Source organism: Manis pentadactyla, chromosome 7 (genome assembly GCF_030020395.1).
Source record: "Manis pentadactyla isolate mManPen7 chromosome 7, mManPen7.hap1, whole genome shotgun sequence".
Classification (NCBI taxonomy): Eukaryota; Metazoa; Chordata; class Mammalia; order Pholidota; family Manidae; genus Manis; species Manis pentadactyla.
The window spans coordinates 121252542-121270905 of NC_080025.1; the positions used below are offsets into that span (position 1 = coordinate 121252542).

Genomic DNA, 18364 nt, shown 5'->3' on the forward strand with positions numbered 1-18364 from the left:
TCTTATCACACCCTCCCCCACCACATCCGCTCAAAACGCAGTGAAGCTTTCTTTTCCGTTTAATTTTGGCTGAAGGGCTCAATTTTTCTTTCAGTTTGAGGTTTATGAATATCTCTGAGATAATGAAAAGCATCCTGCAGCGATAAAATCAGGGCAGAGAATCCTGGTGGGGCTGCTGGTGGAACTGGATTCGGCCCGGCTTGCGCCGCTGGAAACGGTTTCTGACCACGTGTCTCCTGCTGCACAAAGCAATTCTGCCCTAGGGAGCGGCCGGCGTGCCCTCCGATGGATTCTGTGTAAATCGCCCGACAGTCTCCGGCTGACCCTACGATTCGCAGAGCTTTCGGAGCTAGGTTCTGCGTGTGCCTCGGTATGAGAGAGAAAGCACAAACGCACAGGGGGCTGAAGCCCCAGAGGGCAACTGCTGTGACCACTGTGAGTCAAGCCCGGTGGCGGCCCTCCCGATAAAAGGCTGGCCTGCGGAGCCCCAAGCACTGTCTAAAACTCCAAGAGTGGGGCTCTGAAGGAAGTGGGGAACGCTTTCTACTTAATTTCCTTATGAAACTCTTCTGGACTGCATAGTAAACATTACACGAGGAACCCTTTCTGCACTATTTCTTTAAAACAAAATTCTTCTGTCAGAGCTCTAAATGTAAAGAGAAATAATCTACTAAGAAGAAAAATGTGAACCTTTGGGGTCTCCACACCTATCTCACTTCTATAACCTGTGGCAATTCTAAAGTTTTCATTACTTGGTTGAAGGTGAAGAAAATTTTCTGAAGAAAAATTCAACGAAGACTAGCACATTTCAGGATTTTACTCATCAAAAATAAATCAGCTGGTTCATAAGTTTATCATGAGATCCTTGTGAAGAAAATAGGGAAACGTAAGCTGAATGGTAATAATTCATTTAGAGAGACTGACAGCTGCTACAGCAACTTGACCCCAAAATTACTGGGTAATCATTCTCAATTACTATCAGTGCAGAGTTGTGTTTCTAGGACAATATCATGGAGCTCATTAACAAGCCCTGTCCTGTTTAATATTTTATTAGTGACTTGGATGAAGACAGAAAGGCATATCTACCAATTTGACAGAGAACATGCATTTCTTTTCTGACTGGACAATGCTCTCATCCAAGACCCAGTCCCAGCAGAAACAGTGGTCCTCTACTCACTGCTGCTACAGGCTGCTCTAACTCCAGCTCTGTCCTCACATCCACACCCACACCCACTGAGACTCACCAACAATAAGCTCGAACGCTAAACTCCAGAGACACTGAACCAGTAAATATACAGACAATCATCTATTCAGGGCCCACTGAACACAAGGTTGGGTACCTCATATACATTATCTTTAATCTGTCCAATAACCCATTTTTCAGAACTGAAAACTGAGGCTGAGAGTCCCCCAGAGGCAGATGGGAACCCAGGTCTATCTGACACCATGCCCATGTTTTCTGTACTACACTGTACTGTCTGTCCCCTTAACGGGGCTTATTGGCAGATCAGCCTTTTGAGGACACTGGGTGACAAGGCACAGCACTCCAGGTGATACCATGGGGGGTGCGCCTGGGAAGTGCCTTAAGGATGGCCGCAGGCAATGGAGAGCAGAGGCGGCTCATAATTTCCTACAAAGGACAGGCTGGGTGCTACAGGCAAGAGAGGAACAAGCAATGGAAGAGAGCTAGGAAGCCGATCTCAAGGCTGGGTGTGCAGGGCGAGCATCATCCTTACTTAAGAGTTTTTGTTTAGCTGGGAGAAGTTTGGGAGAGTAGACTGAAGGAGATGAGGGCGATTCTCTGCCATGTCACTCTCCCAGGTGCCACCAATGTCCCACCATCTATGGAGGGAACAAAACTGAGACACAATCATTGTCTCCTATATGTGGAAGGAAATCAGATTTGTTAGAAATAGGATTAGAAGTTAAAAATAGTACCAGTGGCTAGAAATTACTACCAGGATATAGGACAATGAGATATGTCCTAATTCAGGGTCATGGCCTAAGTTGCTGGAAAAGCTTAAGCTTTAACTTTAAACAGAAGTCAGAGAGGTCACTGCCCACCCCCCCATGATCCTGTGAATGAAAGAAGGCCTGCTCCACCCTGCGGTATGATGGTGGCAGAGGGGAACGAGGGACAAGAGGACAAGAGTGGTTTTAAAAAGTTAACAGTCTGGGCTGGGAGACAGACGGATACACTTGAATTACCGAGTGAATAATACAGCATCTGAAAAATTTTGGACACAGACAAGCAAAGTGTGGGAGTTTGGACCAAAGAATAGTGAATGGGGGCTGGAGTCGTCAGGCAAAGCCAGATCCATGAGAGGAATCTTGAGTGGGGCCTTGAAAAAAGTATCATGTTAGCAAAGAAAAGAAAAGCTTCATGTTCTCTCTTGGTGTCCTCCAAAGTGTTAGGGAGATGCAAAACAGCACTCCTGTTTCACAAAAGGAGCTCAGGATGAAAGGGAAAAAGCTTCAAGCTCAACAAATACAACTTTCACTGCCTGAAAAAAAACTTGCTCTTGGTGGGATCTCACTGCTATCAATTCCTTTATGTGGCTGACATCTGCTAGGCACCAGGGCACACCTGACACTATGACCTCTCTGAGCCCCACTCCAAGAACCCCACAGGGCCGGTATTATTATGCTTCTCTTTAGACAAGGAGCCCAAAACTCAGAGAGATAAAGTGATGGTTCCAGGGCCAACCAGTCAGTCATGGCAGAGCTAGAGCCCAGGGCCAGGCCACTGCCTTCAAACCCCTTGCTCTCTCTGCTCCACAGCTTGCACTCTGCTGACTCTTTCATTGTTATCATCTGTATTATGTATATGGCCTACTGAAAATAAGCATTTTGCCCAACTGAAGCAAGAATTTTGCCTACATTCCCACGTTAGTTTATACCAAACACAGGCCAGTCCCTTTTCCACAACTGCAGAAAGTGGAGGAGCTGTTGAAATGCCATGGGAGACAGGCTGCGACATATAAAAAGATGTATGCTTGGTAGAACATTAGACTGAGTTCTGGCACAAACCTCATGCTTCTTGGCATTGGAGAACTGGTTGGACCATTAGCGCCTACATTACATATCAGGAACCTGATGCCCAGTGGACCTTTACAACTGCTTGGCCTTCGATGACACTGAGAGGGATGCCAGCATTTGGACCAGAGCTCAGGGGTCCTGTTTCATATCCTGAAACGTATGAATGTATCTTTCCAGTATCACATTTAAGTGCCCTGCCTTTCTGACAGTGTTTTAAGTACAGCTCTGGTCCTCTGGTCATTAAATCAGTTCTTCTCAAATTCAGCTACACATTAGAATCACTGGGGGAGCTTTTTAAAGGTCCCCAAATGCAGGCTTGTTGGAATCTCTAGAGACGGAGCCCAGGCATCAGTATTTTTTAAACGGCCCTGGTGATTCCAGGGTGTAGCACAGGCTATGAACCACACCCTCCTTGAAATACACTTAGATTCAGATACACTGAGAATGCACAGACGTCTGATCCCTGAATTCATCGCTCCCTGCAGGGCCAGAGCTCAGGTCAGATAACTGAGGTGCCTGGGGCCCAATGTTTAAAGAGCAGCCCTCAGTCTGGTCACACTTGTTCCTAACTACAAGTCTCTTCTTACGTTAAGAGCATAAAGTATGAAAGCAGACAGAAGTGATTTGGATACTGGCTGCGCCACTTTCAATCTCTTTAACTGTGGCTGAGTGAGCTGAGCTTCTTAGGCCTATTTTCTCCCGTTTACCCTAGCAGAGCAGTTGCAAAAATGAAACTGATGTTAGGGCAGTCCTGCGTGGCTGTGCCCCTGATGGCACCTTCCCATCCCTCGAGGCCAAGCACCTTCTCTTCTCTGCTCATTTCATCCTCCCCCACCTCCTCACCAAGGTCAAACCAATCGCCTCTTGTCTGCATTGCTGCGGCACTTTCATATACTTTGGGATTTCTCCCATGGGATTTTAGCTCTTTATCCCCATGTCTGTCTTCCCTGCCAGGAGGAAATCTGGTAAAAGGGGAGAGAAAAGCCTTTGGAGTTAGTTAGACCTGGGTTTGAATCCCAGCTGAATGATCCTGAACATTCTCTTTGAGCCATAGTTTCCTTACTGTAAAATGATGAAAATAATACTGAACTCAGAGAGCGTTTACATTCTGGTATGCAGCAGCTGGGAAAGAAATTTTAACTTCTTTCATTCCAAGAGCTACCCCCATTCCAGCAGTGAGTTCCCTGAGGTCCTTCCTTCAGAGGGACAACCCTTAGTGTCTGGCCCCAAGTCCAGCACATAGGAGGGATTCACTAAATGTTTGTGAAGCCAAAACAAATCACCAGGTGACCAGTATTTACATATGCAGAAAAGTTGAGAAGTGAATTTGCAAGTTGTAGCAACAACTTGCAACAAGTTAAAGAGGAAAGAATGAGTAAAAACTTTAATGTGAATGGGGAGGAGACCATGCACACCAAGTGGAATAGAAACTATATACTGGGAAACACCAAAGGAGGACAGAGTGGAACATACGCAGCACAGCCACTACAAAGGGGCCTAGTTATCAGGGACGGAGTCTGGACTTCCTCAGTCAGTAACTGCAGGTTTGCCTCTCCAAAGCTCTGATGATGACCCTTCACCTTTCCATTGAGCAGATAGGTGGCAGGCTGCATTACGTTCATCAGGACGCCCACTGGACTCCAGCTAAATTTGTATCTCAAAGGATTGTCTGAATATTCAGGGGCTGGAAGCCCACCACAGTAGGAAATATAAGATTCAATCTGTAAAATAAAGAATCAATAAATTAAAGAGAATTAGCAATAAGTTAGGGAAGATAATGGTTCCAAATAATTAACTAAATACAGTGACACAAATGAGGTAAGCTGGCAACAGGTTTTCCTTTCTTAAAGTTGCAAAGGCTTTCAAAAACACATCCTTAAAACCAAACACCATTTGATTAAGTCAGCCATATTTTATAGATTTATTTTTTTAATCCTCTAGATTCTGACGAACATTTTCCTCAGTTAAAAATCTAGCTATTATTTCAATTCTGCTTGGTCAATTCCTCCTGACTTTTGTATCCAAATTACCTATTTGATTGTGTATACTATAGCATATAATTATAATGACTTAATATTAAAATAGAATTGAATATAATATAGATTTAGAATTCATTTGATTATGTTACATATATAACCAAAAACATCTTGTCTAATTCAACACATTTTCATACCCAATAGTTCCTTCTCACATGTAAAAGATACTTCATATACCAACAGAATGATGATATTCTGAATAATTTTTCTGACTTTTAAAAGTCAATGCTTATTATAGACTCTCCAAGGCAGTCTAAAATCTTTCATGAAGTTAACATTGTCTAGCATCTATTTCTCTACAAATCGATTACTGAGACTTGGGCATTATTTTACCAAGCAGCTATTTCTGCAGTTACAGAATTTTATTTTGAAATGTCTAATCAAAGTATAAGTTAGAATATAGCAGCCTCTTCAAACAAAATTACAGAAAGGTTATTTCTGTACACAAAAATCTGGACCTTTTCACATTTCCCTAAGTGGACCTTTAGGTGTAAATCTGGCTCACCGTGGCTCCCACTTCTCTGGCCTTATCTATTGTTTCCTTTGCCAACATATGATCGAGACCAGGGTCCAACCCCAATTCACCAATGACTGTGATGCCAGCATCTTCCACACTAGAACAGATGGAAAGAGGAGGAAGGAAAGGTTGCATATAAAATGAAAATAATGCCATGGAGCTACGTTGTTGAAAATGACTGAAACTTACCTCTTTTGCAAGTCTTTTAATGCTGGAGTGATGTAACTTGCAGTGATCATGTTAACTTTGCTTGTGATGCAGGCCTTGGCCACAAGGGGGTGCAATACATACGGCAGCAAGCTTCAAAATGGAAAAAACAATCAGAAACCATCTTGTATATACAACCCTACCTTCCAATGTACGTTGAACTGTACTAAAAGCTCGGACACCCTCCGATTATTTTCTCAGAGATGACCAATGACGCCTTGAGGACTATAGAATCAATCCATCCTGTTACCACATTTAAAACTCTACAATATGACCTTCATGAATCGTTTCCATTTTTCTCCCTTGATCTCCTTCATAAACCATCTATGAGAACTACAGAAGCTATTGTAATTCTCCACTCACAGCCTTTACTTTCCCAGCTCTGAAGCTTTACTCATACTGTGACTTCCACTTGGAATACTCCCTCCACTCACCAACTTCCATCCAGGTCATTCCGTCCTTAAAGAAATGTCTGAGAACATGTCTCCTCCAGGAAGCTTTCTCAGATTCCCCTAAAGCCATATCTCCTTTCTCTGCATGTATTCAGTTATTTCTTAATAACATTTAATAGAATTTATTCCACTCAACTTTGTGTTTCCACAATTTTCTGCCTTGGGTCCCGAAAAGGTAAGGTTGCTATTCTTTTTACCCTCCTATCTCCCAAATAGGAGGCAGTTAAACTAAGTCAAGGTAACTCATATGTTACATTAAAGAGTAGAGTCTAGGAAGAGCCAGGAAGAAGAAATAGACTTTAATGGTATTGATTGGTGTAAAGGCTATTGAAATGGCTAAAAGTCTAGATGGTGAGCAAATTATGACTGTACTCAAAACTCAACTTTGATTGGGTTTCCAAAACCTGACTACATTTTAATTTGGTGCCAGGACTACACAATCACAAAAAAAATCAATTTCCATAAATGGCAATATAATGAGTATATTCATATTCTAAGGAATAATAAAACATACTATCAATTGCATAACAATACTTAAGTTCTACTGGCTTATTGCTTATTTGGTAAAGCAACCTATGTAAATACAAACTATAAATACAACTCAGAAGCATTACCACACTATATCACTGTACTTGCCAAATTCAGTATTTCATATTTTCTCTCTTTTACATAAAACATAGAACCACCCACCTCTTAGACACTTATTCCTCCTTAGGTTAATAGCATAGAGTATTGCCATTAGATTTATTATCATATAGAATAAAATTGTGTACATATTTGCTAGTACCAATATAAAGGCTGTTGATCAGTTTTTTAGCTTTTTTAACAAAAAGAAATTTTTACTAAATGTGGTAGCCCTTTAAACACTAATGAACTAAATACTGTAAAACTGTAGGAAAATTATTAATAGAAAATGTACAATGATGCTATCTTAAAGGTTAAGTGGGAATTTAAGTGTCACATTCCCTGCATTGAAAACTTGACTGATAAAAGTTGTATCAAGATATAATATTTTTAAACATTGGCCTTATCTACACTAACCTAATAATATGATGAGACCTAGAATGATAGAACTTTGATTGATGGTGCCTACTTTGAACAAAGGGATTAGAGTTCACAATTCACTGTATATGTAATATAGTAACTACTCAAGGGGACATAACCCTTGAATTATCTGAGTTGACTTCAACCCAACTAATGCAAATAATTTAGAAATGCCACCCACAAAAACATACACAAAATACAAATAGGATTTTCAAAGTAACTTAGAAACTCTACTACTTTGCATTAAATCATTAAAATCTAAACTTGCAAATTAAAACCATAAGAATCTGACATATTAATATAAAATTTGTTGTGAAACGTATTCTTTACTTGTTTTATTTTGTTAGTCCCTATCAAAACGTTTAAAATAAATTTCTGTCAAAAAGTTCTCTCCCAGGCTTAAAAATAAAAAAAATTATTTAAGGAACTCTAAAGAGTTATTAATTAAATAACACTAATTATTTAATGTTTAACAGCATATTCAACATTGAAAACGAACTGAGAAAAATTATGAAACAGATTTAGCTAATGTTAAATCGTATTCAAGGCCACCAGTTTGCTAAATTTTAAAATTTGTGCATATTAATACATTATTGTCTTTGTCCATTATCTTGTCATATTTTGTTTCAGATTTAGTTCCAAATGTGTTCTATGGTGCTATTTTCATATTTTTTAATGAAAAAACAGTATTCTACTTAAGTACCAATGTGTGACAAAAACAGAACTCTTTGTTTTATTCAGTAGGCTAGAACATTAGATTTTGAATCAGAACCTATATTCATAATCATATCACTAACAGACTGGATCTACTGGTCATTGATAAATCTTTGCTGAATAAAATTTAATGCACATTTTATATAAGTTGAATAATGTTTTAGATGCCCAAAATAAGCCTATAATTTAAATATATCAACAGAAAATACAGAAGTTCCCACCTGGAATTACCATTCATTATGTCTATATTCCACATCTTTTTTTTTTCCCCAATGGGATATCACAGAACTTCCTCCAAAAATAGCATTTGAATCTGATCTAAGTAGTAAAGTGATCTAATTATGAAAGAAAAGTAATTTTCTTTCTCACATCTTGGAAAAATTATATTCTAAGAATAAATACTATTGGTTTTTGAAAACCAAACTTAATTATAGACTAACCCTCATGTAGCTCTGTACCTAGAAGTTAGATCTGCATTTTTACTATAGTAATAAACACCATATTTCAAGATCCTTTCCTATGGTAAGACTAAAATGGTCATAAGTCTAGAGAACCTATTTATTTTCATTTAAGCTTTATAAGTCCAAAGGATAAAATAGCCACCAAAATATATGAAACATGAATATCTCATGACCCAACAATTCCACCTCTAGGTAGATACCCAACAGAAATGTGAGCATGTGGTAACCAAAAGACAAATACTGAAATGTTTATAGCAGCAGAATCATAATAGTCAAATTCAGAAACAACCTAAACATCCATCAACAGTCAAGTGGATGATAATGGTACATTCATACACTGGAATAGTACACAGCGGTGGAGATGAGTAATCGACAATCACAGCCAACCACACAAGCAACTCTCACAGCCACAATGTTGAATGAAAGAGCCACAAGTGAGGACATACTGAGTGACTCCAACTGTACGAAGTTGAAATTGAGCAAAAACTAATCCCTAGAAGCCAGGATTCCCCTTTGTGGATGGGGTAATAATGGAAAGGGGCACAAGGAGGGCTTCTGGGTGCTACTGTATTCTGGATGATGGTTCACTTGGTGAAAATTCACTGAATTATACACTTATGATATGTGCACTTTTCTGGATGCACACTTCAATTTAAAAGCACTTAGAGGAGAAGGGAGGCAAGGAGAAAGACAAAACAAGGAGAGAAATAATAATGATAACAGCAAAATATATGGCAATCATTTCTTGCTAGATATTTACCTAATGACAAGATCCTGCGTTGCCACCAAGGAGCCCAACTCCTTCTCTTGTTTACCAATGTCCATGATGACAGAATTAATTTTATATTTCTTGCCTAACTGCTCAATTTGATTCTTCAGGTCAGAGCCTATTTCAAGAATTAAAAAGTCCAATTTTTAGATTTCCTTCCACTAGACAGAGAGTAAACCTCATTTTAATATCTCTAAAAATGATTTCTCAAAGTTTAGAAACAAGATAATCAACTAAAGATCACAGTGTAAACATGCTCTGAAATCAGTTTTTCTTCTTTTACAAATTGGGGCTTATTTACCTACTGTTACTTCTATATTGTCATCTCTCGACAGGTATTCCAATACAGGCTCAGATACATAACCAGTTCCAAGAACCAAGACCTTTTTCTTGGTGCCCATTGAAAGTGACTGAGCATGTTCCCTATAAATAAAAGAGGAGGGGGGTGCGGGATTTAACAAAGAAAAAAATTTAGTAACAAAATCTTGCTGTCCCCAAGCCAAACTAAAACTTAGACTATGAAGCATTAACTTTTTCCCACGTTCCTTATAATAACCTCAACAGGAGTTCCCTGTAACAACATTTTTTAATTATTGCAGGTTTTGTACAATGAACAGTAGACCCTGACATCTCTGAGGTTGTATGTCCCTAGACTTTCACGATTCCCAATACCACTAGTGAGGTACAGATGTTGGACCACTGCCTGGCTTACTCACGATTAAGTAACTTGGTCTCACACTTTGTCCTTCCAGGGACATGACTCAAAATCACGCTAGGGGCTTTACATCGGAAACCTTATTTACTCCTCACAACAATCCAAGGAGACAACGATCTGAGGAGGAGATTAGTATCCATATTAGACATTATTTTGTCATTTATATTTGGGGTCATTTGAAAACAGTTAAAACCCTAACTTTGAAATCACAAATGCTATGAGTTAAATGTAGAAACCTAACATGAATTACTAGACCAGATTTTGATTCTTGCACTGTTTATTCTGTTGGAAATTGTACCTTCCTGGTAGATAAATCCCTTTTTCCTACAAACTATGAACTCCAAGACAGTGACTAAGTCTTATCCATCCTTAGAAGCCCATTAATGCTCAGCAGATTTTGTCTTAAATATGGAAGACGCTCATAAAAAGTCTTTTGAATCAAATTCCCAGATTATCAATGTAAAACCATGGAAATGGCTGGGTGCAGGGACTTAAGCAGAAAGCTCTGTTCTTGAAATCTTTCAGGCCAGGATGTCTCTCAAATTTTAACTTTTTCATTGATTGTGAGTGAATAAAAATAAACCTAAATACAAACTGTTCCTGCCCCTTTTTACCTCCAACACTCATATTGCTGATGAGGTGAGTTGTCCTTTAACTTAGATCCCCATCCCACTTTACCTCCCAGAAAGAACCACTATTATTTGGTAAATGTATATCCTTTCTAACACCACTTTTTATAGTTTGTGTGATTAAAGCTTAGTATTTTAATGTCCAAAATAAAATGTTTCAAATAAATTTTTTAAAACACACTCCCAAATTTCAATACTGTCCACCCCATCAGCAAACATAAACATTCCAGGCTAAGTGATGAACAGAACGTAAGAATAAGGCCGGATTTGAGATAATTTAAATTTCCTTTCAAAATGCAATGTTCAGTATCAGTTTCTTGGCATAAGATTTCACCAGGACAGAGTGCAGGAAATTCTAGCAATTGTAGCCAAGTAGACATAGTGCTACATGCAGTATGATGCAAAAGAGTGAGAATGTCATTGTGACTGATCCTGTTTGACACATCATGAGGGATAGTAATATAAGAGACCATCAGGCGATGAGAATCAAAAGATAACAGAGAGCTATGAAAAACAAACACGTGAAGTTTCCCCAATAAAAACTTTCCTACAGGGTTACAGAGCTAGCTGCTTTAAAAAAAGAAAAAAATGATACACTCTTGGTATGGTTTGCCAGACTATTTCACTGACACATAAAAAGCAACTATAAGCAAAAAAGCATAAGATCAATGTACTTAATCTGGACAGATCTTTTTGTTCACCTTTTATAGATGGAATAACTGAACATTAAGATAAGACATTTCTTTGTTTTTAATTTTCCCACTATGATTTCTCCTAAGAATTCAATGCATGGGTTTTTTTGTTTGTTTGTTATGAATAGACCAATGGAGCAGATATAAACACAAATCAAGTACCATCAGCTGAAGAACACCAGAACATTCCAAAGAAATGTGAGTGTCTTCAAACTCTGAGCAAGAAAATCAATTAAGGAAACAGGAGCCCTAGCTAAGAATCTTTCTATGAGAACTACTCTCTTAGGTAGAATTGCCACATTATTTTCTCGCACCTTCCTCCTAATACAAATCCCCAGGGAAAACTGACTTCTCACCATTTTCTTTCTTCACTACTTGTCTTAATTTCTCACCAAAAGCCCACTTGCCTAAACATTACACTAAACAAAAGAGAGTCCAAGCTCTCAACCAAAAAAAGATTGAAAGCACCACAGGAAGGATTAGTTTGCTCATTTTCCTTTGAGAAAATAACTGAGGAAAGAAAAACTACAACATGCTACAGAAAGAACAAGATGCTACCCAGACAACCTTTTGGACTTTTGCTTGCTTACACACAAGTCTACCTAGGGCATCAGTGAGCCAAAGTGATGCTACAATGCTGTTAGAGGGAAAATAATTCACATTGGTTTCAGCGAGTCACTTAGTTTAGATTTCCTATATTTACAGACATTTTCAAATTTTACCTATTGTATAAACCTAGTATCATGAACTCACATTGAAGTATTAGAAGATACTCAAGAGAACCAAAATAAGAATAGTACTTACCTGCTCTCTCGGAGTTTCTGGATATATTTATACTTATCAGGCAACATACCATTGGATGTAATCACTGCCTAAATGTATACGACAAACATTTCTTTAGTATCCACGTTTTAGTCCCAGAAACATTGGCTCATGATTGACAGAAACAGAGTAACAAAAACAGAGACAGAAAGATAAGGAGAGGAAAAGGGAAAGAGAAAGGGGATGGTAGTGGGAAAATACATTCATGGGAAAAAAAATTCTTTTCACAACTTACATCTCGCACCACAGGAGAAAAATTCTGACTTTCAAGAGGCTGAGTTGCATCTGACAATATCTGAAAGGAAAATAGATTGATAAGAGATAAATGACATTGTAAAGAAGGCTTGTTGATGTTTGTATCCATATTAAAATAATAGTTCAGAAAAAAAAAGAATTGAGGAACGTTTTCCGAAGATCCCTTGACTATAAATAAATGGAGGGAGCCAACATGGCGGCGTGAGTAGGACAGTGGGAATATCCTCCCAAAAACATATATATTTTTGAAAATACAACAAATACAACTAATCCTAAAAGAGAGACCAGAAGACACAGGACAACAGCCTGACTACATCCACACGTGCGAGAGCCCAGAGCCTGGAGAAAGGGGTAAGATACAAGCCCCGGCCCGGCGGGACCCAAGAACACCTCCCCCCAGCTCCCGGCGGGAGGGAGAGGGAGCCCAGCACTGCTGAACACCCAGCCCCAGCCACCCGCACCAGAGCGCAGACACAGTGCATGCGTGGAGGGCTGGAAACTAGGGAAACAGGGCAGCAAGACCTCTGAACGGGTGCCGAAGCTGATGCCCCTGTGACAAAGAAAAACCAGTGCTTTTTGAAAGTCTTAAAGGGACAGGGATTTAACAGCTAGACGGAAACAACACAGGTCACAGCCCAGTAGCTGGAAATTACAGGGAAAACCGGGCACACTAACGCCCTGTGCAACATCTCTGAGACCCCTCACGGAGGTAACAGCCAAACAGCCCCCTCCCCCCGTCCATTCCCCTCCGGGCACTGCGAAAACAGAGAAACAGCCTAAGGCAAACGCCCACAGAAAGGAAAATTCCTACACTTTGGCCGGGCAAGACACAAAGACCCAGCCTACACGCAATTACCCAACACAAGCCACTAGGGGTTGCAGTTGTCCCAGTAAAGAAAGGACAGTAGCAAGTGAAAAGTTTGGCCCTCCTAGCTGACAGTCAATAGCACCTGTCAACATGAAAAGGCAAAAAAATATGATCCAGACAAGACTAACCCAGACAGCTTCGGCATCTGCTACATCTTCCCCTGAGAAGGAACCTGGGGAGATAGATTTAGCCAGTCTTCCTGAAAAAGAATTCAAAACAAAAGTCATAACCATGCTGATGGACCTGCAGAGAAATATGCAAGAACTAAGGAAGGAGAATACAGAAATAAAACAAGCTCTGGAAGGACTTCAAAACAGAATGGACGAGATGCAAGAGACCATTAATGGACTAGAAAACAGAGAACAGGAATGCAGAGAAGCTGACGCAGAGAGAGATAAAAGGATCTCCAGGAATGAAAGAATTTTAAGAGAGCTGAGTGACCAATCAAAAAGGAATAATATATGCATCATTGGAATACGAGAAAAAGAAGAGACAGAAAAAGGGATAGAAAGTGTCTTTGAAGAAATAATTGCCGAAAACTTCCCCAAACTAGGGGAAGAAATGGCCTCTCAGACCACAGAGGTACACAGAACTCCCATGACAAGGGATCCAAGGAGGGCAACACCAAGACACATAATAATTAAAATGGCAAAGATCAAAGACAAGGACAAAGTATTAAAGGCAGCCAGAGAGAAAAAAAACAGTTACCTACAAAGGAAAACCCATCAGGCTATCATCAGACTTCTCAACAGAAACCCTACAGGCCAGAAGAGAATGGCATGATATACTTAATGCAATGAAACAGAAGGGCCTCAAACCAAGACTACTGTATCCAGCACGAATATCATTTAAATATGAAGGAGGGATTAAACAATTCCCAGACAAGCAAAAGTTGTGGGAATTTGCCTCCCACAAACCACCTCTTCAGGGCATCCTACAGGGACTGCTCTAGATGGGAGCACTCCTAAAAGAGCACAGAACAAAACACCCAACATAGGAAGAAGGGAGGAGGAGGAATAAGAAGGGAGAGAAATGAAGAATCATCAGACCGCATTTATAATAGCTCAACAAGTGAGTTAAGTTAGACAGTAAGATAGTAAAGAAGCTAACCCTGAACATTTGGTAACCACAAACTTAAAGCCTGCAATGGCAATAAATTCATACCTTTCAATAATCACCCTAAATGTAAATGGCCTGAATGCACCAATCAAAAGACACAGAGTAATAGAATGGATAAAAAAGCAAGATCCATCCATATGCTGCTTACAAGAGACTCACCTCAAACCCAAAGACATGCACAGACTTAAACTCAAGGGATGGAAAAAGATATTTCATGCAAACAACAAAGAGAAGAAAGCAGGTGTTGCAATTCTGGTATCAGACAAAACAGACTTCAAAATAAAGAAAGTAACAAAACACAAAGAAGGACATTACATAATGATAAAGGGCTCAGTCCAACAAGAGGATATAACCATTATAAATATGTATGCACCCAATACAGGAGCACCAACATACCTGAAACAAATATTAACAGAACTAAAGGAGGAAATAGAATGCAATGCATTCATTCTAGGAGACTTCAACACACCACTCACTCCAAAGGACAGATCCACCAGACAGAAAATAAGTAAGGACACAGAGGCACTGAACAACACACTAGCACAGATGGACCTAATAGACATCTACAGAACTCTACATCCAAAAGCAACAGGATACACATTCTTCTCAAGTGCACATGGAACATTCTCCAGAATAGAACACATACTAGGCCACAAAAAGAGCCTCAGTAAATTCCAAAAGATTGAAATCCTACCAACCAACTTTTCAGACCACAAAGGCATAAAACTAGAAATAAACTGTACAAAGAAAGCAAAAAGGCTCACAAACACATGGAGGCTTAACAACACGCTCCTAAATAATCAATGGATCAATGACCAAATCAAAATGGAGATCCAGCAATATATGGAAACAAACAACAACAACAACACTAAGCCCCAACTTCTGTAGGACACAGCAAAAGCAGTCTTAAGAGGAAAGTATATAGCAATCCAAGCATATTTAAAAAAGGAATAACAATCCCAAATGAATGGTCTAATGTCACAATTATCGAAATTGGAAAAAGAAGAACAAATGAGGCCTAAGGTCAGCAGAAGGAGGGACATAATAAAGATCAGAGAAGAAATAAATAAAATTGAGAAGAATAAAACAATAGCAAAAATCAATGAAACCAAGAGCTGGTTCTTTGAGAAAATAAACAAAATAGATAAGCCTCTAGCCAGACTTATTAAGAGGAAAAGAGAGTCAACACAAATCAGCAGTATCAGAAACGAGAAAGGAAAAATCACGACGGACCCCACAGAAATACAAAGAATTATTAGAGAATACTATGAAAACCTATACGCTAACAAGCTGAGAAACCTAGGAGAAATGGACAACTTCCTAGAAAAATACAACCTTCCAAGACTGACCCAGAAGAAACAGAAAATCTAAACAGACCAATTACCGGCAACGAAATTGAAGCAGTAATCAAAAAACTACCAAAGAACAAATCCCCTGGTCCAGATGGATTTACCTCAGAATTTTATCAGACATACAGGGAAGACATAATACCCATTCTCCTTAGAGTTTTCCAAAAAATAGAAGAGGAGGGTATACTCCCAAACTCATTCTATGAAGCTAACATCACCCTAATACCAAAACCAGGCAAAGACCCCACCAAAAAATAAAACTACAGACCAATATCCCTGATGAATGTAGATGCAAAAATACTCAACAAAATACTAGCAAACCGCATTCAAAAACACATCAAAAGGATCGTACAACATGACCAAGTAGGATTCATCTCAGGGATGCAAGGATGGCACAACATTCGAAAGTCCATCAACATCATCCACCACATCAACAAAAAGAAAGACAAAAACCACATGATCATCTCCATAGATGCTGAAAAAGCATTTGACAAAGTTCAACATCCATTCATGATAAAAACTCTCAGCAAAATGGGAATAGAGGGCAAGTACCTCAACATAATAAAGGCCATCTATGAAAAACCCACAGCCAACCTTATATTGAACAGCGAGAAGCTGAAAGCTTTTCCTCTGAGATCGGAAACTAGACAGGGATGCCCACTCTCCCCACTGTTATTTAACATAGTACTGGAGGTCCTAGCCATGGCAATCAGACGAAACAAAAAAATACAAGGAATCCAGATTGGTAAAGAAGAAGTTAAACTGTCACTATTTGCAGATGACATGATACTGTACATAAAAAACCCTAAAGACTCCACCCCAAAACTAGTAGAACTGATATTGGAATACAGCAAAGTTGCAGGATACAAAATCAACACACAGAAATCTGTGGCTTTCCTATACACTAACAATGAACCAACAGAAAGAGGAATCAGGAAAACAACTCCATTCACAATTGCATCAAAAAAAATAAAATACCTAGGAATAAACCTAACCAAAGAAGTGAAAGACTTATACTCTGAAAACTACAAGTCACTCTTAAGAGAAATTAAAGGGGACACTAACAGATGGAAACGCATCCCATGCTCGTGGATAGGAAGAATTAATATCGTCAAAATGGCCATCCTGCCCAAAGCAATATACAGATTTGATGCAATCCCTATGAAACTACCAGCAACATTCTTCAATGAACTGGAACAAACAATTCAAAAATTCATATGGAACTAGCAAAGACCCCGAATAGGCAAAGCAATCCTGAGAAAGAAGAATAAAGTAGGGGGGAATCTCACTCCCCAACATCAAGCTCCATTATAAAGCCATAGTAATCTAGACAATTTGGTACTGGCACAAGAACAGAGCCACAGACCAATGGAACAGACTAGAGAATCCAGACATTAACCCAGACATATATGGTCAATTAATATTTGATTAAGGAGCCATGGACATACAATGGGGAAATGATAGTCTCTTCAACAGATGGTGCTGGCAAAACTGGACAGCTACATGTAGGAGAATGAAACTGGACCATTGTCTAACCCCATATACAAAAGTAAACTCAAAATGGATCAAAGACCTGAATGTAAGTCATGAAACCATTAAACTCTTGGAAGAAAACATAGGCAAAAACCTCTTAGACATAAACATGAGTGACCTCTTCTTGAACATATCTCCCCAGGCAAGGAAAACAACAGCAAAAATGAACAAGTGGGACTATATTAAGCTGAAAAGCTTCTGTACAGCAAAAGACACCATCAATAGAACAAAAAGGTATCCTACAGTATGGGAGAATATATTTGAAAATGACACATCCGATAAAGGCTTGATGTCCAGAATATATAAAGAGCTCACACACCTCAACAATCAAAAAACAAATAACCCAATTAAAAAATGGGCAGAGGAACTGAACAGACGGTTCTCCAAAAAAGAAATACAGATGGCCAACAGACACATGAAAAGTTGCTCCACATCACTAATTATCAGAGAAATGCAAATTAAAACTACAATGAGGTATCACCTCACACAAGTAAGGATGGCTGCCATCCAAAAGACAAACAACAACAAATGTTGGCGAGGCTGTGGAGAAAGGGGAACCCTCCTACACTGCTGGTGGGAATGTAAATTAGTTCAACCATTGTGGAAAGCAGTATGGAGGTACATCAAAATGCTCAAAACAGACCTACCATTTGACCCAGGAATTGCACTCCTAGGAATTTACCCTAAGAATGCAGCAATCAAGTATGAGAAAGACCAATGCACCCCTATGTTTATCGCAACACTATTTACAATAGCCAAGAATTGGAAGCAACCTAAATGTCCATCGATAGATGAATGGATAAAGATGTGGTACATTTACACAATGGAATACTACTCAGCCATAAGAAACGGGCCAATCCTACCATTTGCAGCAACATGGATGGAGCTGGAGGGTATTATGCTCAGTGAAACAAGCCAAGTGGAGAAAGAGAATTACCAAATGATTTCACTCATCTGTGGAGTATAAGAACAAAGGAAAAACTGAAGGAACAAAACAGCAGCAGAATCATAGAACTCAAGAATGGACTAACAGGTACCAAAGGGAAAGGGACTGGGGAGGATGGGTGGGTAGGGATGGATAAGGGGGAGGGGAGAAAAAGGGGGGTATTAAGATTAGCATGCATGGGGGGTGGGAGAAAGGGG

At 39.4% G+C, this 18364-nt stretch overlaps 1 protein-coding gene across 1 annotated transcript in view; it reads right to left on the minus strand.

Moving 5' to 3' along the window:
* The window catches only part of AASS (aminoadipate-semialdehyde synthase), a 57436-nt gene that overhangs the window by 10980 nt on the left and 28092 nt on the right, over positions 1-18364 (minus strand). Inside the window, exons 12-18 of the mRNA XM_036905646.2 lie at positions 12333-12392; positions 12080-12147; positions 9541-9662; positions 9231-9357; positions 5782-5892; positions 5581-5689; positions 4620-4760 (exon numbers count right to left, since the gene is read on the minus strand). Coding sequence (XP_036761541.1) covers positions 4620-4760; positions 5581-5689; positions 5782-5892; positions 9231-9357; positions 9541-9662; positions 12080-12147; positions 12333-12392 — 738 coding nt within the window. The remainder of the gene's footprint in view (positions 1-4619; positions 4761-5580; positions 5690-5781; positions 5893-9230; positions 9358-9540; positions 9663-12079; positions 12148-12332; positions 12393-18364) is intronic.